The sequence below is a fragment of the Geotrypetes seraphini genome, chromosome 4 (genome assembly GCF_902459505.1).
Source record: "Geotrypetes seraphini chromosome 4, aGeoSer1.1, whole genome shotgun sequence".
NCBI classification, from domain to species: domain Eukaryota; kingdom Metazoa; phylum Chordata; class Amphibia; order Gymnophiona; family Dermophiidae; genus Geotrypetes; species Geotrypetes seraphini.
Window position 1 is genome coordinate 256003290 of NC_047087.1, and position 27888 is coordinate 256031177.

At 44.0% G+C, this 27888-nt stretch overlaps 1 protein-coding gene across 3 annotated transcripts in view; it reads left to right on the forward strand.

The window, feature by feature from the left end:
* Window positions 1-27888, forward strand: part of LOC117358694 (lysosomal acid lipase/cholesteryl ester hydrolase-like) — a 76504-nt gene that overhangs the window by 18129 nt on the left and 30487 nt on the right. For all 3 annotated transcript variants that reach the window (XM_033940224.1, XM_033940222.1, XM_033940223.1), the window contains exons 5-6: window positions 7017-7126; window positions 12328-12464. In XM_033940224.1, the coding sequence (XP_033796115.1) occupies window positions 7017-7126; window positions 12328-12464 (247 nt within the window). The remainder of the gene's footprint in view (window positions 1-7016; window positions 7127-12327; window positions 12465-27888) is intronic.

Sequence of the window (27888 nt, forward strand, 5' to 3'; positions counted from 1 at the left end):
GGCCATCTCTAGAGGAGGTCCTCTGCTGGCGGTGCTTGGGGATTCCCACCAGTCACAGCAAGGGTCAACAAGTACTTCAACACTGTAGAAATAAAACCAGAAATGCATTTCCTTTTCTTTTGAACACAATACAAAGACATCTGATATATACATTTCCCAAAGCTAACATATTTTAGTCAATAAATTCCGTTTTTTACCTTTGTTGTCTGGAGACTTATTTTTCCATAAAGTTGGTCCCAGTTTCTTTTTTCCGCTTTCCCATCTTCTGTAAATTCTTCTGTTACTGTCCATTGGTTCCTCCTACCATGGTCCAGCATTTATCCATTTCTCATCTTTCGTGCCTGCCCACCAGCCCCATGCCACATCTCTCCCTCCATTCCCTTCACCATTATGTCCAACATTCCTCCCTCTTGCATCCATTTCAATCTGTCCCACTGTTCCTTTCCACCACAATATTTCTCCCTCTCATCTGTACCTCACTCCCTTCCTATGACCAAAAATTTTCATTTCTTCCATTCCTGTGTACACAACCATTTTTTCCCTCCCTTCCTCTCTCCCAAGTTCATGCCTTCTGTGTCCAAAAATGCATTCCCTCCTGTCAGCCTAGAGGCCTCTGGGAGATTATATCAATCTGACCCTGGCATGGGAAGGCAGATAGACCCTTAGTGCAGGGAAACTGTTTTAAGTAGCCCTGATTGATATATTTTAAGTTTCAAGTAGCCCTGCTTGAATCATGGCTAGCTAAAAGGTGTTAATGCCTGATTAAGAGGGTGCTTAGGATAATGGTGCACAGATCAAGCCAGAGACTTAATCCCATCAGGTTTCTCACCCTCCTTTGTTAATTAAATTAACCATTGTCTCAAACAGTTTACAAATTCTAAACAGAAAGATACTGGGAGATACAATATTTTCTCTATTCAGAATAAGATTCCAAGGTATAAAAGCCTGCTCTCTGCTCGATCAAGCTCTCTCTCTCTTTTTCTATGCAGCTATCAATATCGCTCTCTTTTTCTATACTTCCCTTTATTTATCTAACACGAAGCTTCCTAGAACTACAAGCTTCTATGTCCCTCTCTGCCTCTGACCTCTGTAAGGCAGTGAGACTGCTTGCTCTCTGCTTAAGTGTAATGCTCTCTGCTTAATTGTAATGCTTATAAATATTACTTTTCTGTAAGACTATTTCTATAATATATTCTTTATGCAATCACCTCTGGTCGTGTCTATTATTCTACTTCCTGGTGAGTCATCTGTGAGGGAACTGAACCTGGGACCTGGCGTTTGTCAGTACGCCTTTCACTTAACCCCTACCACCTAATATTGTGGGGGCCACCTTCAAACTGACACCTCCCCCATCTCAGCATCTCTTTCCCTCCCTTCCTCTCTCCCAGGTCCATGCCTTCTGTGTCCAAAAATGCATTCCCTCCCCCACCTCAGCATATCTTTCCCTCCCTTCCTCTCTCCCAAGTTCATGCTTTCTGTGTCCAAAAACACATTCCCTCCCCACCTCAACATCTCTTTCCCTCTCTTCTTCCATCCTCTTTCCCAAGTTTATGCCTTGTGTCCAAAAAAGCACTCCCTCTCCCACCTCAGCATCTCTTTCCCTCCCTTCCTCCATCCTCTTTCCCAAGTTCATGCCTTGTGTCCAAAAACGCACTCCCTCCCCCACCTCAGCATCTCTTTCCCTCCCTTCCTCCATCCTCTTTCCCAAGTTCATGCCTTGTGTCCAAAACGCACTCCCTCCCCCACTCCTTTCCCTCCCTTCCTCCATCCTCTCTCCCAAGTTCATGCCTTGTGCCAAAAACACACTCCCTTCCCCCTTTTGTGTTCTGCCTCTGAGCCCTCATCTGCAAGCAAAATGGAGCTTGAGCCGCAGCAGGAGGCTATTAAACTCTATGAAGAGAACAAGACTCAGGCAACTGGTGTTGGAACCAACAAGGGATCAGGCAATACTGGATCTGATACTTACCAATGGAGAAAGTGTCACAGAGGTCTCGGTGGGCGACACATTGGCCTCCAGTGACCACAATATGGTATGGTTCAATCTCAGGAAAGGTTTCACTAAATCTACCACACTGACCAAGGTCCTCAAATTCAAGGACACAAACTTCAAAGAAATGGGAGACTTCGTTCACCAGGCGCTATAAAGCCAAGCAGAAACCGATAATGTGGAAGAAATGTGGTCAACTTTGAAAGCCACCATACAAGAAGCAACAAACCGCTATGTTAAATCAGTAAGTAAATGGCGAAGGAACAATAAGCCACAGTGGTTCTCTGCGGAGATTTCGGACCTCATCAAGGAGAAGAAAAAAGCATTCATCTCTTACAAACAATCAGGGAAACAGGACTCTAGGGAAGTCTATCTGGCCAAGTCAAAAGCCGTCAAAACAGCAGTTAAGGAGGCCAAATTCCGCATGGAGGAGTCTCTAGCGAAGAACATCCAGAAAGGAGATAAATCCTTCTTCATGTATATCAGTGACAGAAATAAGAACTCAGGCAGGATAGTACGTCTTAGGAAACCAGACGGAGACTATGTAGAAGCGGACTTGGAAAAAGCCCAACTGTTAAATGAATACTTCTGCTCAGTCTTCACCCGCAAGGCGCCAGGATTCGGCCCTCAGCTACAGACAAGGGTTGATGCAGATGACCCGTTTAGTAATTTTGAGTTTACACCCAGCGGTGTTTACTGCGAGCTGTCAAAGCTTAAGGTTAACAAGGCAATGGGGCCTGACAACCTACACCCCAGGGTGCTCAGGGAGTTGTGTGATGTCTTGGCGGAACCGCTATCCACACTCTTCAATCTCTCCCTTAGTACGGATAACGTCCCGTTGGACTGGAAAACGGCTTAACATCATTCCACTCCACAAGAAAGGCTCCAAGATGGAAACAGCAAACTACAGACTGGTGAGTCTCGCATCAATAGTGTGCAAACTAATGGAAACTCTAATCAAATGCCAATTGGATACGATCCTGAACGAGGAGAATCTACGGGATCCCCGTCAACATGGATTTACTAAGGGGAGGTCCTGCCAATCCAACCTGATCAGCTTCTTTGACTGGGTGACGAGGAAGCTGGATGTTGGGGAGTCCCTGGACATCGTATACTTGGACTTCAGTAAAGCATTCGATAGCGTACCACACCGCAGGTTGCTGAGCAAGATGAGTTCTATAGGATTGGGCGACACATTGACGAACTGGCTTGGAGGTAGGCTTCAGAGGGTAGTGGTGAACGGCACCCCCTCCGAAATGACGGAGGTAATCAGTGGAATGCCGCAGGGCTCAGTCCTGGGCCCGATCCTATTCAACATCTTTATAAGAGACTTGGCAGAAGGGCTGCGAGGTAAAATAACATTATTCGCCGATGACGCCAAACTAAGCAGTGTAGTGGACAAAAGCACAACAGACATAAATTCAATGTCCAACTGTTCAATGTCCAACTGATGCACGACCTACTCCTACTGGAGCGCTGGTCTAGGTCCTGGCAACTCAGCTTCAATGCCAAAAAATGCAAAGTCATGCACCTGGGCAGCCAAAATCCATGCAAGACTTACAGCCTTAATGGCGAGATCCTAACAAGAACTGAAGCAGAACGAGACTTAGGGGTGATCGTCAGTGAGAACATGAAGACTGCCAATCAAGTGGAGCAAGCTTCATCCAAGGCAAGGCAAATCATAGGTTGCATACGCAGGAGTTTCGTCAGCCGTAAGCCTGAAGTCATTATGCCATTGTATAGATCCATGGTGAGGCCCCACCTGGAATACTGTGTGCAATTCTGGAGACCGCATTACCGTAAGGATGTGCTGAGACTGGAGTCGGTCCAGAGAATGGCCATCCGGATGGTCTCGGGACTCAAGGATCTCCCATACGAGGAACGGCTGGATAAGTTGCAGCTGTACTCACTCGAGGAACGCAGAGAGAGGGGTGACATAGAAACATAGAAATTGACGGCAGAAAAGGGCTACAGCCCATCGAGTCTGCCCATACCAATGACCCACTCCCTGATTCTTACTCTCCTAGAGATCCCACATGAATATCCCATTTTCTCTTGAAATCTAACACGCTGCTGGCCTCAATCACCCTCTGAGGCAGCTCGTTCCAATGATCTACCACCCTTTCAGTGAAGAAGTACTTTCTCGCATCACCCTGAAATTTCCCTCCCCTGATTTTCAGCGAGTGTCCTCTGGTTACTGAGGACCCTATAAGACTGAAGATATCATCTTTCACCTCTATACGCCCAGTAATATACTTAAAGGTCTCAATCATGTCCCCTCTGTCTCTTCGCTCCTCCAGTGAGTACATCTGCAGTTTTTTTTAACCTTTCTTCATACGTGAGTTCCCTGAGCCCCAAAACCATCCTGGTAGCCATTCGCTGAACCGACTCAATTCTCAACACATCTTTTCGGTAGTGTGGTCTCCAGAATTGAACACAATACTCGAGATGAGGTCTCACCATGGATCTGTACAGCGGCATTATGACTTCAGGTTTTCTGCTGACAAAACCCCTACGGATACAGCCCATCATTTGTCTTGCCTTGGACGATGCCTTCTCTACTTGATTGGCAGCCTTCATATCGTCGCTAATGATCACTCCTAAATCACGTTCCACCGTGGTCCTGGACAAGGTTTCACCATTTAGTGTGTAAGTTCTGTGTGGATTTTTTTTGCCTAGGTGCATTACTTTACATTTTTTAGCATTGAAGCCCAGCTGCCAAGTTGATGACCACTGTTCAAGCTGTCTTAGGTCCTGCGTCATAAAGTCAGGCACACTGCTTTTGCCAACTATGTTGCATAGTTTGGCATCGTCGGCAAACAGTGATACTTTTCCTCTAAGTCCTTGGGTCAAATCTCCTATGAATAAATTGAATAGAATCGGCCCTAAGACGGAGCCCTGAGGTACTCCACTCATCACTGCTGACGTTTTGGAGGGGGTACCGTTTACCATCACCCTTTGAAGCCTACCATCTAGCCAATCCCTTACCCATGTTGTGAATGTATCCCCTAATCCCGTCGATTTTAGTTTGTTCAACAGCCTGCGGTGTGGAACGCTATCAAAAGCTTTGCTGAAGTCCAAGTATATCACGTCAAGGGACTCACCGGCATCCAGATGACTGGTCACCCAATCAAAGAAGTCAATCAGATTAGATTGGCAGGACCTTCCCCTGGTGAATCCGTGTTGCTGTGGATCACGTAGATTTTCTTCATCTAGAATTTTGTCAAGTTCCTGTTTGATCAGTGTTTCCATGAGTTTGCACACTATGTATGTAAGACTCACCGGTCTGTAATTTCCTGTCTCCGTTCTGCAGCCCTTTTTGTGGAGTGGAATTACGTTAGCTGTTTTCCAGTCTAGGGGTACTATTCCCGTGCGCATGGAAAGATTGAAGAGTACGGATAGTGGTTCAGCCAGAACTTCACTCAGCTCTCTGAGTACCCTGGGGTGTAGATTGTCTGGCCCCATAGCTTTGTCTACTTTGAGTCTTGAAAGTTCGTGGTAGACATTACTAGGTGTAAACTCGTAATCACGAAACAGGTCATTTTGGCTGTTTCTTATTTGTAGTTGCGGACCATCTCCCGGTGCTTCACAGGTGAATACTGAGCAGAAGTATTCGTTTAGCAGTTCTGCTTTGGTAGTATCAGATTCTGCGTAGTTTCCATCTGATTTCCTAAGGCGTTCTATTCCATTTTTGTTTCTCTTCCTGTCGCTAATGTACCTGAAGAAGGATTTGTCCCCTTTTTTAATGTTCCGTGCTAGATCTTCCTCTATTTGAAGTTTGGCTTCCCTGACTGCCTTTTTGACAGCCTTAGATCTGGCCTGATAGTCTTCTTTTGCCTCCCTTTTCCCAAGATGTTTGTAGGTAATAAATGTTTCTTTTTTCATTTTAATGAGGTCAGAAATTTCCTTGTTGAACCATTGTGGTTTTTTGTTTCTCCGGCGTTTGCTTACTGTTTTTACGTAGCGGCTAGATGCTTCGTTCAGGATGGATTTTAGGTTTGACCACATATTTTCCGGGTTGTCAGTTTCTGCATGGTTTTGCAGCTTTTGATGGACAAAGTCTCTCATGTGGTCGAAATCTGCCTCCCTAAAGTTGAGGACCCTCGTTGCTGTGTTTGATTTAGAGAAGCCTTTCCTGAGGTTGAGCCATGATCGAGACATTCAAGTATCTCACGGGCCGCATCGAGGTGGAAGAAGATATCTTCTTTTTCAAGGGTCCCACGGCAACAAGGGGGCATCCGTGGAAAATCAGGGGCGGGAAACTGCACAGGGACACCAGGAAATTCTTTTTCACTGAAAGGGTGGTTGATCGCTGGAATAGTCTTCCACTTCAGGTTATTGAGGCCAGCAGCGTGCCTGATTTTAAGGCCAAATGGGATACACGTGGGCTCTATTCACAGAGAAAGGTAGGGGAGGGTCATTGGGGTGGGCAAACTAGATGGGCTGTGGCCCTTATCTGCCGTCTATTTATATGTTTCTATGTTTACCTGCCCTGCCGCAGCACACAGCCGACCGGAAGTCTTCCCGATGTCAGCGCTGACGTCGGAGGGACGGATGGCTTTGCTTAAGCCCTCCCTACGACGTCAGCGCTGCCATCGTGGAAGACTTCCGGTCGGCTGTGTGCTGCGGCAGGGCAGGTAGAAAAAAAGAAGATGAGCCTCGCGGCTCGAGTGCATCAAACCCCGCAGAATCCCCGCAACCCTAGGGGGCGTCCCCACAGGATCCCCGTGACCTGAAGGGGGAACCCGCGGGATCCCCTTGGGTCCCGTGGGATTCCTGTCGTCCTCGTTCCCATGCAGCTCTCTAGTCTAGTTCAATCAGGTTTTACGATCAGTAAAACCCGATGCTAAATATCCAAGCAATTTTAGTGCTTGGCTATTTTGCATGGGTCGGATCGGATCTGAAAAAGGGTGAGGAATAGAAGTCAATAAATATAATGTAAATGTTTAAGTGTACCTACCTACTACATATTCTATACTGGACATGTTTTTAACCTTTCCAAATCTAACTTTATATATTCATTTCATAGCTTTGATGAAATGGCTAAGCAAGACCTTCCAGCAGTGATAGACTTTATTATTCAGAAAACTGGATGTAAGAAAATATATTATGTTGGCCATTCACAAGGCACCACCCTAGGTAAGGTGAACAAGTCATTGTCTTGCTAGTCTTTAAAGATCTTTTTTACTATTTCCATGTATGTATGTTTTTATTTATAATCAGCTTTTCACAAAGCGGAGCACAACATAAAAGCATCACAGATGATTAAATGACTAACAGATATTGATCAGCTCCATTCATAGTTTTCTAATTTAACTTTCCAGCATAAACCTTGAAAGGGCAGATCTATAATCTAGATGCCTGCATTTACCTGCTGCTTTCATATGTTAATGCTACCATGGAGACCATGCGTTGGGTCATTGCTGCAGTGACTCCAGGACAGTTTCTTGCCTCTCTGGATCTTACAAAGATGTGCTTGCACTTTCCCATTTTTCTGGTCCACGGCAAAGTTTTGTGGTTTCATCTTTTGGAACAGCATTATCAGTTCTTAGCCTTTCCCTTTGGGCTGGCCTCAGTGCCCCAGACCTTCACTAAGGTGATGGTGGTAGTGGCGGTTTACCTACAGCAGATGAGGTAAAGGCAGATGACTTTATGCAATGTAACCTTAGTAACAACTATACAAAAATAGACAAATATACCCCCTCCTTTTTTACTAAACCGTGATAGCAGTTTTTAGAGCAGGGAGCTGTGAATGCCCTGTGCTGCTCTCAAAGCTCATAGGCTCCCTGCACTAAAAACCGCTATTGTGGTTTAGTAAAAGGGGGCCATAGTACAAAATATAGACAGCAGCTATAAATTCTCAAAACGGATACATTTTGATCACTAAATTGAAAATAAAATCATTTTTCCTACCTTTTGTTATCTGGTGATTTCATGAGTCTCTGGTTGCACATTCTTCTTCTGATTTTGCATCCAATCTTTCTTCCCTTCTTTCAGCCTCCTCCAGACCTCATTCCCTCTCCCAACGTTTTCTTCCTCTCTCCCTGCCCCCTCCCCTTTCTTTCTCCCTGCCTCCTTCTTTCTTTCTCTCTCCCTGCCCCCTTTCTTTCTGTCTGTCTTTCTCTCTCCATGTCCCCTTTCTTTCTTTCTGTCTCCATGCCCCCTGTCTTTCTTTATTTCTGTTTCCCTTCTTCCTTTCTGTCTCCCTGTCCTCCCCTTTCTTTTTTTATTTCTGTCTCCCTGCCCCCTTTCTTTCTTTCTTTCTGTTTCCCTTCTTTCTGTCTCCCTGCCCTCCCCCAAGCCACCGCCGCCACCATTAGGGAACAGGCCCTCAAGCTGCCCGCCACCGAGTTGTGAGCTCTCCCTGACATCGGAGAGGAAGTTCCAGGCTAGCCAGGCAGTGATTGGCTGTCCCAGAACTTCCTCTCCGATGTCAGAACTGATGTCTGAGGGAGGGGAAGCTGGTCAGTCCGGCGCTTCTGTTTACCATGTTGGGAAGCAAGTAGAATGCAAGGCAACACAAGTCTATCATGGAGCCTGGGATGGGCTCCACGATCAACTCACGTTGCATTCGCGATCTATTGGTTGATCACAATCGACCTTTTGGGCACCCCTGCCATAGACAGTAAGGGGTCAAGTAGTGGATCCAGAAAATGAATTCGTAAAGAAGCAGGTAATGGATCTGTTGAAGGTAAAGAAAACATTAACAGTGCAATTGCCTTTTTTTAATGTGAATGTTGTTAAAAGATTGAAAGCAGAGAATATTGTTACTGGCACACTACAAGTTGGAGAGCCAGTGGTATCAAGTGATAAACTGGAATCATTTATTGCTGGTGGAGATAGACTGCTGGATATTAGTAGAGTTCTTCTCTGTTCCCTGGAAGTAACTAATGATTTTCATCTCTCACCATATTTTTCTGATGACAAGTCCTAGCCAACTGAGAAAGTCGGCTTCTAAAGATTCCATTTCGAGATGTCGGCGTACATCACGTGTGGTAAGCAACCACTGATATCTTTGAAAGCACACTCTACAAGGAGTGTAGCATCTTCATTGGCAGAGTCCCGGGCAGTTCTGCCTGAGGAGATTTGTAGGGCAGCTACATGGTCCACCCTCCATACTTTCATGAAGTTTGCAGAGTGGACGTAGTAGTACAAATGGACGCAGCATTTGGGTCCTCTGTGCTAGCAGCAGGCTCTTCTGCCCCTGCCCTAGACTGGGGGGGGGACTGCTTTGGTATGTCCCACTGGTTCAAGATTTGTATTCCTTTTGCACTAGAAAGGAAGATTAGGTCTTACCTCAATAATCTTCTTTCTAATAGAAAGGCATACGAGTCTTGAAGGGCCACCCTGTCAGATTTCAATTTAGCCTGCTTACTATTACAGACATAACTCTCTCTAACAAAAGACGCACTTGAGGGACTATATGCAACTACATAACTATTGATATTGAGTAAACTCAGGTAGGTGGCTTGTTCAGTTCCATCTTGTTTATGCTATGTTTCTGTTGGATTATTGCTTGTTTTTGTTGCAGAGCAGACCAAACTTGACTTTGTCAAAGAATTCCCCATGTCCTGCCTTGTTATTTCTCCTCTTTTAGGGATTATGAATTTCTTTGGTACTAACTGAGGAGATAAAGCACTGCTTTCTACAGAAATTTGTGGGAGGTGTGAATAACCCACTGGTTCAAATCTCAAATTCCTTTCTTATCTGCTTCTAATATTTCTTTTTCTGCATTTATGAGTGAGTAAAAAATGAATCAAGAAAGCTGCCTAAGATTATGAATACATAAATGATGTAAAAGCGGTTTTAATTTCTTACATGTAACAGTGTGGGCCTACCATAAATAGGTAAATGAGAGAGAACTGTTGCAGTGATGAAGCCCCTTCACATGGCATATCTATTACTGCATGTACCCACTACTACAGAGGAGTGAAGCACGAGATAGATATGTTTTTATAAATGGAGAAAAGACCTCAGTTTCTTCCAGGGAAAGGAAAATTCACCTGGAGGACCTCTATGTCTGCCGTATTCAACTTCAAGCAGCATAGGAAAAAACATCCCTGGTCAAAAACTCCATTATAAGACATAATCTGTTAATATGCAGTCCAGAAAATCACCAAACACTTATCTCTTCGATTCACTGTCCCACGTTTAGAAGAAAGTCAACGTGGTGAAGATTGTTTGGATTCAGTTCCCACCTGGAGGACAGTGAATCGAAGAGATAAGTGTTTGGTGATTTTCTGGACTGCATATTAACAGATTATGTCTTATAATGGAGTTTTTGACCAGGGATGTTTTTTCCTATGCTGCTTGAAGTTGAATACGGCAGACATAGAGGTCCTCCAGGTGAATTTTCCTTTCCCTGGAAGAAACTGAGGTCTTTTCTCCATTTATAAAAACATATCTATCTTGTGCTTCACTCCTCTGTAGTAGTGGGTACATGTTGGAATATTTCTTGTGATTATTTACTATATTCCTCTTGCTGTTTTGGATTATTATATCTATTACTGGTCACTCCTCCCTGCATACCCCAATCACAACTCCAACACTGCCCCTAATCATAACCCTAACACACAGTCCCGACCCCTACACAAAATTTTGCCACCTGACATAAAACAAAGCCTCTCAAGAGTCCTCCTCTTTCCCCCCACTAGGGGCCTAAAGAGAATCTTCAGTGTTAGATCAGGACAGCCAGGTGATAGCAATTGCCCTCCACTGCTCCCTTAGCTAATAGTCTCACAGTACTACGGTAGTATCACAAGATTTATCAGTAGGGGGACGAGGGACCATATTGGATGACATCACCCACCTTTGTTGCAGCAGAGAGCAATCGGTACCACCTGGCACCCCTGAGCTACAATTGAAGACTGCATGATAAGTTCTGGGGAAGACAGGAGGAGGGTAGAGCTATGGAGGCGCAGGGTTTGTATTGGGGGTTGGGATTTTGTTTCAGGGGAGTGCCTACATTGTGATTAGGGTATGGGGCACAGCAGGTTGAGGTGGTAGTAAGTTCAGCTGCACTATCTGCAGTCATGACAGCTAACACACAGTAACAACCTGTATACTAGCTGTTACAGCCAGCTACACCTCCACCAACCCATGTCATGCCCAGATGCTATTCACTCCCTCAGACAGCTAATGTGGGATTTTTTTAAATTTAAACACTCACTTGCTACCGTCTACTATGTTGAAAACCCTGTGTTAGCTGCATAACTTGGCTTAGTAAAAGAGCCTCTAAGTTATCTTTTTGTTTGAATTGGATAGAAATTATCAATGTTGCTAGCTCAGCTAACTCAACAGAAGTTTCAGAAAAAGTTGATAAATCCAAACTGTCAGAGGAAATTTGAGCCTTATGTTCATCAGTTTGTATCTCGTCCTTCTTAACCTCTGGCAAGATCTTTATTGTATCCAAAAAATATTTTTTTTTCAAAGGTTCCCCAGAAGAATTGTTAGTTAATAAAATGAAGGTTCCTCTTTCTTGCATCTAATAAGAACTTGTTGGAAATCTTCTGGTTTCTCTTTCATCATAGTAACATAGTAAATGATGGTCCATCCAGTGTGCCATTCATTATCAAATCATTATTGAACTACACTGTACAATCCAATAGTATTATAATATTTTACTCACTAAGTTCCACTATATGTTTTCCCCACCCCCACTGAGCTATACAGGACCCAAACTCATGAATGTGGTATAAATTATATGTACTTACCTCTGATCCACCCTTTGTTTTCAAAGTTCAGACCATTAAGTCTGCCCTATGCTGGCAGATCTGTTCCCTTTTCTATATACATTATGGTGTGGATCTCCGCCTCCTCATATGTGCTGAGGCTCCAAATAGATATCCATTTCTAGAAACAAAGAAACATGATTGCAGATAAAGACCAAATGGCCCATCTAGTCTGCCCATCTGCAGAATCCACTATCTCCTCCTTTCCCTAAGAGATCCCAAGTGCCTGTCCCACACTTTCTTGAATTAAGACAGTGTCTTCACCACCTCTACTGGAAGACTATTCCATGCATCCACCACCCTTTCTGTAAAAAGTATTTTCTTAGATTACTCCTGAGCCAATCACCTCAACTTCATTCTGTGCCCTTTAACTCTGGAGTTTCCTTTCTATTGAAAGACTTGCCTCGTGTATTTATGTCACGTAAGTATTTAAACATTTCTATCATATCCCCCCTCTCCTGCCTTTCCTCCAAAGTATACAAATTAAGATCTTTAATCTGTCCTGTATGCCTTATGACATAGACCACCAACCATTTTAGTAGCCTTGTTTGAACAGAAGCAGTCCTCATTATTTTGTCAACTAGCCTTTCTTTCTTTCTTTCTTTCTAGGTTTAATAGCATTTTCAAGTCTACCACAACTGGCTACAAAAATCAAAATGTTTTTGGCTCTGGCTCCTGTGGCCACACTTACATTTTCCAACAGCCCTATCGTAAAACTGGCAATATTTCCTGATTATCTGTTGACGGTATGTGGTTTCTCTAATTAAAGATTAAAGTATGCAATGTTTTCCTAGATGAATGAAATCTTTGCACATCTTTGCACTGTCCAACTTTAGCAGTGAAATGTGAATTATGATGGAAGATAGGGCCAAAAGATTCTAGTATGTCTAATATAATTTATGTTACAGTGCCTTATATAATCATGCACTTTTCCTCTTTCTCAGCTAGAGATCTTTTCTGCTTGTTCCCTATTTGTCTTTCCCTGACAGAGAAAGCAAAGTGCTAGCAAAGGTGAATTCAATAATAGGAACATAATATGGCTTCTAGTGAAAGTCTTATGTGTAGTTTCTAGCCATCCTCAGTAATACACAAGGGAAAAAACAAGTATCCTTGAGAGTGAATATATCTAAAGACAAGGTAATGATGCTCCTCGCTACGCTGAACATAACAAAATATTATTTGTTTGTTTTACTAGTATCCACGTTGTGACTGTATTATTGTAAACACCTTCTCCTTTTTTGTTTCAGCAATGACTTCATACATTAAAATTTAGTTCATCTTTCTCACTACTAAAATTTACTTCTCACTTACTATTGTGCATCACTTTCTTCACTGGGGAGGTGATTCAGATCATCTTCAGTTTTTGATGGCTGAAGTCCATGAGAGAGTATGAGATTGAGAATATGATTTGTGCAGCCTGTCTAGATTTTTCATATTAACTACATAATAATTGACCTCCTACCAGACAATTTTAAAATCCTTACGCTAAACCGCGTGGGAAAAAAAGGAGGAGGTCTAGCAATTATTCTTAAAGATGGATTTGAGTTCGAACTATTAGATTCCAAAATGACTGACCAACTAGAAATTCTAGCCTGTAAAATTAGCAACCGTCATCTAGAAGAATCCCTATCATGCATATTATTCTATGTCCCACCAAAAAGCAGGCCAAAAGCCAAAGAAGACTTCTGTGCATTTGTCCTAAACAATTCACTCGGTTCTTCTTACAATATCATCGCAGGAGACAAACTTACACCTAGATGAAGAGGACAATACAAACGCGAAAGAGTTTAAAAACTTTCTATCCCTACTCAATTACAACCTCCCTCTACCCACACAAAGGCCATCAGTTAGATATGATAGCCATGTCCACAAAGGACATCCCAAACCCTGCCATCTCAATACGTAAAGGCACCTGGTGTGATGATATCTGGTCTGATCATTTTACTTATTATTTCAAGCTAATCTGGTCTTATTCTAAATCTAAAACACGCCCAATAATAAAAAGAGAACATCACACCAGAAGCTATATTAATCCAATAGATTTCTGGTCACAATATGAATTGCAATCAGAGATAGAAGAAGGAATCGATTTCTGGGATCACTGTATGACAACCAGCACATCCATTTTAGATAAAATCGCCCCTATACGCAATAGCAAAAGCAATGCAAATAAATATAACAAATGGTTTGACACCGAACTTCTAAAACAGAAACAACTAGCTAGACGACTAGAAAGAACTTGGAAAAAAATAGGAGAACTAACAGACCGTAACAAATGGAGAGCTAACATAAAAATCTACAAACAAATGATAAGACAAACGTAAAGCATTCTACTCAATTAAAATCAACTCATCTTGTAATAGTTCACAAGGAATCAATACAAAAGAGCTATTCAACCTGATCACAAATTTATTTGACACCGCTCGCTACACCACACCCACACACAACTCTAAGTTACCCTCTGCAAATGACTTAGCACTACACTTCGATTCAAAAATTAAAAACCTTAGAATTCATTATTCAACAAACGACCCTAGTGATCATCCGATACCTATCACCCAAAGAAATGATACACCGGCAGACATGATCTGGAGCTCCTTTCAAGATTTAGAGTGGAACAATTACAACAGACTATATAACAAATACTCTAAATCCTATTGCGTTCTGGACTCATGCCCCCCAGAAATCATGAAAGCGGCACCTTTAGTATTTAAACTATCGTTGACGCAATATTTGGCTCATAACCTAAAAACTGGGAAGTTCCTCTCTAATAATGGTCACATAATAATAACCCCAATTCTAAAAAATCGAAAAGAATCTTCAGCTATAATATCCAACTACAGACCAATAGCATCCATTCCGTTTATTGTAAAAATTATGGAGGGATTGGTACACACCCAACTGATGGATTATCTGGATCAGTTCTCTCTCCTACATGAAACTCAATCCGGTTTTAGACCGTTATTCAGTAATGAGACAGTAATTGGGGCTATTTTAGACAATCTGCGCCTACTGTTTAGTAAAGGCCTTAATGCCCTGGTTATGCAATTCGATATGAGTTCTGCCTTTTATCTAGTAGACCACGGGAAACTGCTGCAATGCCTAGACGCCATTGGTATCAGGGACGAGGTGCTGAATTGGTTCCGTGGCTTCCTTATGTTCCGCACTTATCAAGTACGTTTTAATTATGAACTTTCAGATACCTGGAGCAATCCATCCGGTGTGCCACAAGGGTCTCCGCTATCTCCATTGCTCTTCAACGTCTACATGTCCTTACTAGGCACGCAGCTAACCCAGTTAGGGATAAAACTATTTAGTTATGCAGATGATTTTACGATCATCATCCCATTCGTTAATTCTATCTCTGAAACTATTCCTAAAGCTTCAGAAGCCATAAACATGATGGAGCACTGGATGACAACCTTTAGGCTCAAACTTAATTCAGAAAAGACAACTTTCTTCGTTGCTTCGCCACATCCGTTTGACACCAAATCACCACTATATATAAATAATCACCACTATATATAAATAATCACCACTATATATAAATAATCTTAATTACCCTTTCCAACTAGGTGTAACTTTGGATCAGTGCCTAACCATGAGAGACCAGGTGGACTCCTTGATCAGAAAGGGATTTTTCACTCTCTGGAAACTCAGATCCATTAAAGCTTATTTCGATACAGCGGCATTCAGAACCCTAGTCCAATCCCTCATACTGAGTCTACTTGACTACTGTAACATCACCTATTTAGCAATTTCCCAAAAGAACATGCAGCGTTTACAATTGATGCAAAATGCAGCGGTCAAACTGATCTTTGGGCTGAGAAAGTTTGACCACGTGACACCCTACTACCGGCAGCTGCATTGGCTGCCAATGGAGGCACGCGTAAAGTTTAAGTTTGCCTGCTTCTGACTTTAAAGCACTACACGGACTTGCCCCTAAATATATAACTGACCTTTTCGTCTTCTCAGCCAACAGACACAAGAGAAGCTCACATTCCAACTTTGTTTCCCCCCCCAGTGAGAGGTTGTAAACTGAAAAAACACCATGAACATCTTCTCTCGCACCAAACAGCATCATGGGGTAAAGACCTAGAACAATTGCTTTCGCCCACTACTTATGAGGAATTTAGGAAACGTCTGAAAACACACCTATTCCTAAAGTATCTAGACAACTGATCCTCTCTTCTCTCTCCCCTCTATAGCGATTAACTTATTCTATTGATCACTCTCTCCTCAAAAATGGATTTCCTGTCCTATTCTTCCTCCCCTCTTAAGTCAATCAATTTGTACCTTTGCTTAATCTTTGTAAACCGCATAGAACTTCATGGTATTGCGGTATATAAGCTGTTATTATTATTATTATTAATCAGTCACATAGATTAGACTAGCTCAGTGGAGATTATACTCGGCCAAAATGCTCAAAACAAATCGACAGGTATTATTTCAGTGGTCTACCTTATTGCTAAAATTGCTAGCACATGCATGTTTTTTCATCAAGGTGTTCTTTTGATTTTTTTAGCTGAAGTGGTGATGCCAGTTTTCCGAGTTGAGGTATGCACGGTCCCCATCCCCTCTCCTCCCTATCCCCATGAGTCTGCTGTGCTCTGCCCACAAGCCTCCAGGTACCTCTAAAGCTGCTGCAAACATGCTGTCCTCTGTTCCTGCCCACGAGTTTGCTGAACTCCACCCATAAGGTGACCTCGTTCTCAGACACCCATTTAGTCTGTACAATTTCTCAGCAGCATGAGCTGCCAGTGCACAGGAGCACAAACAAAGAAACATATCTTGCTCCTTTATGTGCTTCTTTGTGCACATCCTTATGCATCTCCTGCTTATCTCTGTCTGTCCTTCCATCACCCTCTTCTGGTCACCCCCAACCATGAAAGACCATATAGACTCCCTAATCAAAAGAGGGTTTTTCACTCTCTGGAAACTTAGGTCCATTAAGGCGTACTTCCACACTTCAGCCTTCAGAATTCTAGTACAATCCCTAATACTAAGCCACCTAGATTATTGCAACATCACCCATCTGACAATCCCCCAGAAGCAAATGCAAAGATTACAACTGATACAAAACGCAGCAGTCAGGATGATTCTTGGGTTGAAGAAGTCCGACCATATAACCCCTTCCTACAGACTCCTACACTGGCTGCCGATGAAGGCACGCACGAAGTTCAAGCTAGGATGTCTCTGCTTCAAGGTATTAAACGGTCTAGCCCCTAAATATATTACAGACCTCTTCTCATTCCCAACCAACAGACACAAAAGAAAAACACACCTGAAATTTGTCTCCCCCCCCGGCTAGAGGGTGTAAATATAAGAGATACCATCAACAACTGCTATCGTACCAGGCAGCCACATGGGGTAAAGACTTAGAAAAACTAATTGCACACACAAACAACTATGGCGAATTCAGGAAACACCTAAAAACCTACCTGTTCTTGAAATACCTAGGTAACGAACCAGAACATCAGCCCCCCTCATAATACCACCACACACCCGACCCTGTAAATTGTAAACCCCAACCATATTCACTAACCATAAACACACCATTCAATTCATGGAACATTTCTAAATTTGTGTTAGCAGCATGGCACTTCCTGGTCTTGCAGCACACAAACTGGTGTTAATATTATTAATGTTGGAATTACCAGATGTACAATGCTATACCCTTTAATTCGCTGTATGTACAGTTTCTTTATTGTATTTACAGTTTCTCTTTATTGTATTTACAGTTTCTCTTTATTGTAAACCACTTCTCTTGATTGTAAACCGCCTAGAAGTCGCAAGATTGTTGGCGGTATATAAGAATAAAGTTATTATTATTATTATTATTATTTTTCTCACCCTGGATTGTTCATCACCAGTTTTCCCTTCCTCCTGCCAGCAGCACCTCTCCCCATGTCCAGCAGTACCTCTCTCCCCTTCCATTTCCCTCCTCCCCTGTCCAGCAGTACCTCTCCTCTCTCTAGCGGCAGCTCACTGTGCTTTTAACTTCTCCACACAGCTTCCGCTAGCATTAATTTAGATTTGTTTCCATCAGGCAGCCTCAGGGCCTTTGCTAGGCCGGCCCACCTCTGATTAAAGGAAGTTGCATTATCGAAGCGGACCGGCCTAGCAAAGGCCCCAAGGGTGCCTGATGGAACTGCATCTAAACTAATGCTGAAATTAAACGCACACTGAGCTGCCGCTGCTGGTCCGGGGGTGGGGAGAGAAGATGAAGGCAGGAGTCCCGGGAGATACGTGATGGCAGCAGGAAGTCGCTAGACATGCAGTGCTGGCGTTGTACCGCATGTTGAGAACCTCTGGCCCTATAGGACAAGAGGCACGTCCTGTAGGCAAGTCAGCTAGCTGGCACCTCTCTTCCTCCCCAGTGTGTTGCAGCACACTTGGAATCTCAGGAGGCACACTAGTGTGCCTTAGCACACAGTTTGCGATACACTGTACTACAGGAATATTATACCATGATCATAGGAAATTCCAGAAGACATGAAAAAAAAGTTGTTGAAATATCAGTCTAGAAAGGGTTAAAGCCATTTCTAAAGCTCTAGGATTCTACCGAACCACAGTAAGAGTCAATATCTCCAAATGGAGAATACTTGGAACAAAGGTGAATTTTCTCAGTAGCGGTTGACCTGCCACTAAGGGAATTGCCTGGGCAGGAGTGATCCCCGGTCACTTCTACCTATGCCAGCTCTTGTACTACCATGAGAATACCACTAGCAGTTGTGGCAGCCATTTATGAATAAGAGCATCATGGAATTGTTTTTGCACAGTCACTAGAGATAGAAAGGTAGGCCCAGGAGGAGTCCATATAAAGGTGTGATACTGGGTGGGGTTGGAATTGGGGGCTACTGTTGGAGAGGGGAGGGCTATTGGGGGGAAAATGTGTTAAGGAATGGGAATTGCTATTAGGGAGGGTTTAGAGATGGACTGATGCTCATGGGGGGAGGGGGGTCCAGAAGGGGGGCTACTATTGGAGGAGGGAGTGGGACTGGAAAAGGGCAGATTAGTAGCCCAGTGTCAGGTCAAAAGCGCACCGGGACAAAGGCGTGAACAGACAACTGAGCGCAGCGTGGAGGCGCGCGCCGAAGAAAAAGACTGTTTTTAGGGGCTACGACGGAGTGTGTGGGGGGAACCCCCCCACTTTTCTTTTTTTTTTTTAAGTCAAGGTTTTTTTTTATTGAAATATTTTTCAAAGGTAAACATACAGATGAATGAAAAACAAGAGTTATACAAAGTACATAATATAGTGCATGTACAAACCAATATCTGAACAGAGCGATCTCATTATAACCTGGAATAAACAGTAGTTGTATAACTCATACACTTAGAACAAGTGAAAATACAACTCTACAGCATGAATAAAGAAAAAATAAAAAGGAGGAAGAAAAGGGAAAAGTAGAGGGTATGACAGAGCCAGAAAAATCAAGAAATAGGAATACTGAGGAAGATTCTTAGTGAATTCCATCTGGTTTGAAAGCGAGAGAATCTATTGGTGGCTTTAGCTAAGTAAGCTTCAGTACGATATGTAAGACAGACTGAATTCCACCATTGAGTATGTGACACCTTAGAAAGGTCTTTCCAGTTGCTAAGTAGGAGCTTGAGAGCGAGGGAAAGCAAGAAATCTATCAGGTAAGCATCATCCTCTGAAAGTGTGTCCTTCAGGGCAGTGGATTTGAGAAGTAACATTTGATAATCAAGGGTTATATTAAGGTGGAAAATGGAGCAAATAGTATCCCAGATCGCATTCCAATAGGAGTGTATTGAGGAACAGGAAAAAAGGAGATGTTTTAAAGAACCCACCTCTTTATGACACGTCCAACAGGTTTTTGAATAGGAGGGATTTATGTTGTAAGATTTGAGGGGAGTCCATTGGGCTCTGTGCAAAAGAAAAAACATGCTTTGGAGAAAGGATGCCGATCTGGAGATGTGAAAAGTAGAGTGGAAGATGCGAGACCAGTCATCCTCGGAAATGGTCTTGTTTATGTCCTGTTCCCAGGATCGTAAGAGAGAGAGAGATGGGTTAGGAAAATGGGATTTGAGAAGTTTATAGAAATGGGAGGCGGTATGACCAGCATCTAAAAATTGGTTGGAGAGAGTATATAGAGATGGTAAAGAATTGGAGCCAGGAGTAAGGAAACCTGATTTTGTTATGGAGGAGCGTAATTGCAGCCAGCGATAGAATTGTGATTCAGGAAGTGAAAAGGAAGTCATTAGTTCAGCAAAGGAAAGCCAAGACCCATCAGGATGACAGATAGAGTCTATAGACCAGATATGTTTGGTGAACCAGGAGGGCCATGTAATAGGTTTTTTATCTATCAGAAATTGACGATTATTCCATAAAGGATAATAAGATGATTTACACCAGGGTATGTCTAGATTTTTATCAAGCTCTGTGAGAGCTTTGTAGGTGGTCATAATAAGTGGGTTATAAGGAGAATGCTTAAGAAGGGTGGAGCCCAAAAGTCTCAGTAGCGGATAGGGGCGCATAAGAGCTGTTTCTAGGGAGAGCCAATTAGGAGGATCGGAGACAGTTGAGGGAGAAAGCCACAATGCTCCTTGCCTCAGAATGAAAGCCTTATGATAACAGCGAAGGTCTGGGAAATTAACCCCACCAGATTGTTTAGGTGACTTCAATTTTAGCAGTGAAATACGATGCGGTTTATTATTCCAGAGGAAGCGGAGCATAAGGCTTTCTAGCTGTTTGTAAAGAGGTAGGGGAAACATGAGAGGAAACATGTTAAAAGTGTAAGTGATTTTGGGAATTACCATCATTTTTAACGTATCCAGTCTCCCCCACCAGGAAAGATGTAATGGGGACCAAGAGGCTAATGCATCTTTGACCTGAGAAAGGAGTTTGGTAGTTATAGCTTGAGAGGAAGAATTGATGTCCTTTTCAAAAGGTAAGCCTAAGTATTTTATGCCTGAAGTAACCCAAGTAAAGGGATATGACGTGTTGGTGAAAGGAGTACAGGAGTTATTGAGAGGCATTATTTCAGATTTATCCCAGTTAATTTTGTAACCAGACATTGTGGAGAAGAAAGAAATAAGATGACCTAGGGAGGATACGGAGGATTGCGGGTCGGTAAGATATAGAAGAACATCATCAGCATATGCTGAGATCTTGAATTCCATATTAGCAATTGTAATACCCTTAATACTTGGGGATTGCCGGATGGCTGCGAGGAGAGGTTCAAGAGCCAGGTTGAATAAGAGAGGGGACATAGGACAGCCTTGCCTAGTTCCTCGGGATAGAGTAAATGGGGTTGAGGCGTCGTCATTAACAATTAACTTAGCCAAGGGATAATGGTATAACAGAGAGATCATATGGGTAAATTGTTGGGGGAGGCCAAAATGAGACAATACACAAAAAAGATATTTCCACTCCACCCTGTCAAAGGCTTTTTCTGCATCCAGGGAAACTATAGCTGAGGAGTTGGTGTCTGACAGGGTGGAGTGGAGGATATGACATAAGAGTCTAGTATTATCGGCACCATAACGTCCTTTCATGAAGCCCACCTGATCTTTATGAATCAAGCTGGGCATGACTGTTTCCAATCGCAAAACCAAGAGTTTAGCAAAGATTTTGTAATCCAAGTTTAGAAGTGAAATAGGACGATAATTCTTCACCAGTTGAGGATCACGATTCGGCTTTGGCAGAAGGATGATGTTTGCTTCTAAAAAACGATGAAGGCTGTCAGGAGAGTCAATTAAATGTTGAAAGTAGGTAAGTAGGTGCGGCAATAGAAAAGTGGAGAGAGATTTGTAAAATTCAGAAGGAAGACCATCTGGACCAGGAGCTTTAGCAGAAGGGAGCGAAGAGACAGCTTTAGTGATTTCTTCTAGAGACAAGGGACGACTCAGGGATTGCTGTTGAGAGGCAGTGAGAGAAGGCAGATTCAGAGAATGTAGAAATTCCGTGATGTGGAGTTCTGATGAGGAAGATTCGGAGGTGTACAAATTTTCATAAAAGGTGCGGAAGTCTTCCAAAATGTCCTTTGTAGTAGTATGAAGGTGGCCAGTAGCGGTTTTGATATGAGTGATCCGTTGTTTAGAACGCTTACCTTTGAGATATGTGGCCAGGAGATGTCCAGATTTATTAGAGGATGCATAATATGTTGCAGAGCGTCGAAATATTGAGGCAGAGGCAAGAGAACTAAAAATTTCATTATACTGAAATTTCAATTGTTGCAACTTCTTGTAAGCGGTGGAATCAAATTGGTGGTAAAGTTGAGTTTCATAAATATGAATGTCAGATTCAAGTTGGTGGAGGGTTGATTTCTTTTGTTTAAGGAGAGAAGCGGCAAAGCTGATCGATTCTCCTCGCAGCCAGGCTTTATAAGATTCCCAGACAAGGGAAAAATCAGAAACAGAGGAGAGGTTGTTGAAGAAGAAGATCTGAGATTCATGCTTGATGTGGGAAATAAAAGAGTCATCTTGTAAAAGAAAGTTGTTCAATCTCCATTGTCTTGATTTAGGAAGGTTAGACCAGTTCAAAGAACAAGAAACAGCAGCATGGTCCGAAATAGTGATATCATGAATTTTGGCAGAGGTGGTGATGGTAACAATGTCCTTAGAACCCATGATGTAGTCAATCCTTGAGAATGAGTGATGAGGCGCAGAGTAGAACGTAAAGTCTTTTGAGGTAGGGTGGAATATCCTCCAAATGTCGGACCATCCATAAGTTGACATCAGGCTGGTGACCGATGATCTGACTCTGAGTTTGGAAGGACGACAGTGTGAGGATCTGTCAATGAATGGGTCCAAGGGAAAGTTGAAGTCCCCAGCGAGTATGGTGTCAGTTGACAAGGAAGAGTTACAAATAGTGTGGAAAGATTGAAAAAAGGAAGGGTCATCAGCATTAGGAGCGTATATGTTGAAAAGTTTCAGAGATTTTCCATCAATGGATCCGTCAAGAAAGGACCAGCGTCCATTAGGGTCAAATTTGTGAGAGGAAAGTTGGAAGTTGAGGGATTTGCTGAGCAGAGTGATAACACCATTTTTCTTCCCAGAAGCCGGAGCGGCAAAGCAGTGTTGTATCCAGCCTCCAGAGAGTTTCTGTGCTTCTTCAATACTAAGATGGGATTCCTGAATCAGGCATATGTCCGCTCCAAGATGCTTAGGGCAGAGGAGAGGAGAAGACCAGCGTCAGGGTTCTCTGTGTTCCGGCCGGAGAGAGGAGCAGCGTCGGGCCGAACACAGCAGGGGAAGCGGCGAGACAGAAACCAGGAGGCTCGGGGAAGCGGCGAGAGTTCGCTCCGCCCACCCCCACCGCGTCAGAGGCTGCGCCGGACTCCCCCTTGAAAGGGGAGGAGTCAGCGCGGCACACGCGGCAGAGGAGAGGAGAAGACCAGCGTCAGGGTTCTCTGTGTTCCGGCCGGAGAGAGGAGCAGCGTCGGGCCGAACACAGCAGGGGAAGCGGCGAGACAGAAACCAGGAGGCTCGGGGAAGCGGCGAGAGTTCGCTCCGCCCACCCCCACCGCGTCAGAGGCTGCGCCGGACTCCCCCTTGAAAGGGGAGGAGCCAGCGCGGCACACGCGGCAGAGGAGAGGAGAAGACCAGCGTCAGGGTTCTCTGTGTTCCGGCCGGAGAGAGGAGCAGCGTCGGGCCGAACACAGCAGGGGAAGCGGCGAGACAGAAACCAGGAGGCTCGGGGAAGCGGCGAGAGTTCGCTCCGCCCACCCCCACCGCGTCAGAGGCTGCGCCGGACTCCCCCTTGAAAGGGGAGGAGCCAACGGCGCCCAGCCGTTCGGCGCCCGGCGAAGGCCTCAAGAAGGGCCAAGTTACTACACCAAGAACATCAAGAAAGGACTGAAAGGTAAGGAAGAAGCGGGCGCAGAAGGAACAAACAAAAACAAGCTACAGGAAGAAAAGCTAGAGCAAAGGCAGCACACAAGACAAAGGTAGAACACAGGTAGCACACACAAGAAAGGAAGCGACAAACACAGAAGGTAAGGAAGAGACAGACGCCAAAGGAACAAACCCACATATACAATCAAGGTGAAGTAGAACGGAGACAGCACACACAAAAGAGACAGCAAGGCAAGCAACATAACGAAGCAGCAGGCAAGGGACACAAGCACACACAAGGGAAGCAAGAAATGGAAGCCCAAGGAAGTCAGAAGGTGAGCTTTCCGGTCTTCTGTATCGGCTGCAATATGTATGACTACCTCCCTTCGGGGATCCAGGCATACATTTGCAATCGATGCATGGAGATGGATAGCTTGAAATATCAGGTAAGACTACTGGAAGGAACAGTGATGGAACTCGAAGACAGAATCCGAGCACAGGAGAAGATTCTAGTGGAGTACAGCCCAAACGACGATGTCAAGGAACTAGAAATGTTCATAGAGGAAGCTCATCAGCACCATGTAGAGAGTACTCAGGAAACTCAGGAAACCGATGTGAGGAGAGAAGACACCCATGCAAACACAGAAGAAACCGAAGACGAGGTAGGAGACAACCGCACACCAGGAGGAATAGTGAGACCACAGGAAGACATCGCCCCACCCAAAGAACAGGAAACAATTTCAAGAGTATCATTGGAGAAGGAAGACTGGCCCTACTCCAAGGACGTGGACCAACGCCCCCCAAGGAACTCCCGAATAAAGAAGATGGGGATCATCGTAGGCGACTCCATCATACGACATGTGGACAGCTACACCGCAGGAGGAAGAGAGGACAGAGTTGTCACCTGTCTGCCTGGAGCAAGAGTGAAGGATGTGACCAACAGGATCTCCAGGATCATAGATGGAGCAGGGGGAGAGGACACCGCTGTACTTATCCACGTGGGGACAAATGATGTGAGCGGGCGGAAGTATGACAGGGAAGAGCTGAAGGGCCAGCTCCGCTTTCTCGGAAGACAACTGAAGATCAGGGAGGTGAAGGTGGCCTTCTCCGAGATCCTCCCAGTACCAAGAGCGGATGGAAAGAGACAAGGGGAATTGCAAGTAATCAACGCCTGGATGAGACGATGGTGCGAAGAAGAAGGCTTCGACTTCGTGCGCAACTGGACGGCGTTCTGGGGAAAAAGCAAGTACTACAGAAAGGACGGACTACACCTCAACAAGGAAGGAGCAAGAGTTTTGGCAGGCAACATGAAGAAGGCAATCGAGAAGGCTTTAAACTGAAAGATAGGGGAAAGCCGACAGTCGACCACCGGTCGATGGTACGGATAGCAGGATGCCCCGACGAAGAAGCCAAGGACAACTACACCTACACAAGAGAAGACGACCTCACAGCCAATAAGGGAGAAAAAGCAGGAAGGGACAACTCAGACATAGGAGGGGACGACCACACAGCAAAAAAGGGTGATAACACAGGAGCAGTAAAGGATACCAAAATTGAAGCTACAGGGACGGCCAAGAGTAGAAGGTCCAAAAAGGTAACACGAAGAGAACTTAGATGTATGTATACAAATGCTAGAAGTCTGGGTAACAAAATGGGGGAACTAGAGACAATAGCAAGACGTGACATATTGGATATCATTGGCATAACAGAAACATGGTGGAATGAAGAAAACAAATGGGACACAGTACTACAGGGATACAAACTGTATAGAAGAGATCGAATAGGGCAGAAAGGTGGAGGTATTGCTCTATATGTTAAGGAGGGGATAGATTCTGTTGAAATGGTTAAAACAGAAAGGAAAGAGAAGCTTGAGTCACTCTGGATCAAAATTCCTGGTCAATATGGCGCAGATACGAAAATTGGCCTTTACTATCGTCCACCAGGACAGGCGGAGGAAACTGACGCAGAAATGATGGAGGAAATCAAACAAGAATGCAAGACAGGCAATGTAATTATATTGGGAGACTTCAATTTCCCAGGGATAGACTGGAAACTAGCAACCTCCAACTGCGGCAAGGAAGCCAAGTTCCTGGAGGTGCTAGGGGATTGCTTCCTGGAACAAATGGTAAAAGAGCCGACAAGAGGCAACGCCACCTTGGACTTGGTCCTAAATGGCCTCACGGGACCGATAACAGAAGTGGAAGTCATAGTTCCACTGGGAACGAGTGATCATAATGTAATCAACTTTAAACTACACATCAGGAAAGGGAAACATGCCAAAACCTTAACCACCACCTTGAACTTTAAAAAGGGTAAATACGATAGCATGAGAGCCATGGTAGAAAAACGACTCGAGAAGATGATGGACAAACTTGAAACGGTTGATCAGGCATGGACACTACTGAAAAATACTATCACAGAAGCACAAGATCTCTACATTCCGAAGATTTCCAAAGATCGGAGAACAAAGAGCAAAAGAGAACCGGCATGGCTTACCATACAGGTGAAGGAAGCCATAAAAGAAAAGAAGGACTCTTTCAAAAAATGGAAATGCATAAAGACAACCGAAGCCTGGAACAAACATAAAGATGATCAGAAGAAATGTCACAAGGCGGTGAGGAATGCAAAACAGGAATATGAGGAAAAAATAGCCCAGGAGGCCAAAAACTTCAAGCCCTTCTTTAGATACGTGAAAGGGAAAAAACCTGCAAAAGAGGCAGTGGGACCCCTGGACGACCAGGGAAGAAAAGGGTACGTCAAGGAAGATAAACAAATCGCAGACAAACTAAATTCCTTCTTTGCGTCCGTCTTTACGAAGGAGGACACCTCAACAATACCTGAAGCGGAGAAAGTGTTTGCAGGAGAAATAGAAGACAGCCTCACCACAGTTGAAGTGGACTTAGACCAGATATACTATCAGATCGACAAACTTAAAAGCGACAAATCCCCTGGACCGGATGGGATTCATCCGAGAGTCTTAAAGGAATTGAAGGTTGAAATCGGAGAGTTATTGCAAAAACTTGCAAACCTGACAATCAGAACTGGACAGATACCGGACGACTGGAGGATAGCGAACGTCACCCCAATTTTCAAAAAAGGATCGAGAGGGGAACCGGGCAACTATAGACCTGTGAGTCTTACGTCTGTCCCTGGCAAGATGGTTGAAGCACTGATCAAGGATAGCATAGTCCGGCACTTGGACGCATATGACTTAATGAAACCCAGTCAACATGGATTCAGGAAAGGGAAATCATGTTTGACTAATTTACTCCAATTTTTTGAGACCGTGAACGAGCAAATCGATAGTGGGAAGCCGGTGGACATAATATATTTGGACTTCCAGAAAGCGTTTGACAAAGTTCCACACGAAAGACTTCTCAGGAAACTACATAGCCATGGCATAGAGGGGGATATACAAAGATGGATAGGCAAATGGCTGGAAAACCGAAAGCAGAGAGTGGGCATAAATGGGAAGTTCTCCGACTGGGAGAAAGTGACTAGTGGTGTGCCCCAGGGCTCGGTACTTGGGCCGATCCTTTTTAATATTTATATCAATGACCTAGAGGAAGGAACATCCAGTGAGATCATCAAGTTTGCAGACGATACAAAACTATGCCGGGCAATCAGATCGCAGGATGATAGAGAGAAACTCCAGAGCGACTTGTGTCAGTTAGAAACATGGGCGGAGAAATGGCAGATGAAATTCAATGTGGAGAAATGCAAGGTAATGCATTTAGGCAATAAAAATAAGGAATACGAGTATACAATGTCAGGTGCAACTCTGGGGAAGAGTGAACAAGAAAAGGACCTGGGTGTGCTGATAGACAGAACCCTGAAGCCGTCGGCACAATGCGCGGCAGCGGCAAAGAAGGCAAATAGAATGTTGGGCATGATAAAGAAAGGAATCTCGAGTAGATCGGAGAAAGTTATAATGCCGCTTTATAGGGCAATGGTCAGACCACACTTGGAATACTGCGTCCAACATTGGTCTCCCTACCTAAAGAAGGATATAAAACTGCTGGAGAGGGTGCAGAGACGAGCAACAAAACTGGTGAAGGGTATGGAGAAACTGGAATACGAGGACAGACTTATAACACTAGGATTGTTCTCCCTTGAGAAAAGGAGACTGCGTGGGGATATGATCGAGACCTTCAAAATACTGAAAGGAATCGACAAAATAGAGCAGAGAAGATTATTTACATTGTCCAATTTGACACGGACTAGAGGACATGTAATGAAGCTAAGGGGGGACAGGTTCAGGACTAATGTCAGGAAGTTCTGCTTCACTCAGAGAGTGGTTGACACCTGGAATGCTCTCCCAGAGGAGATTATTGCGGAATCTACCGTCCTAGGCTTCAAGAGCAAACTAGA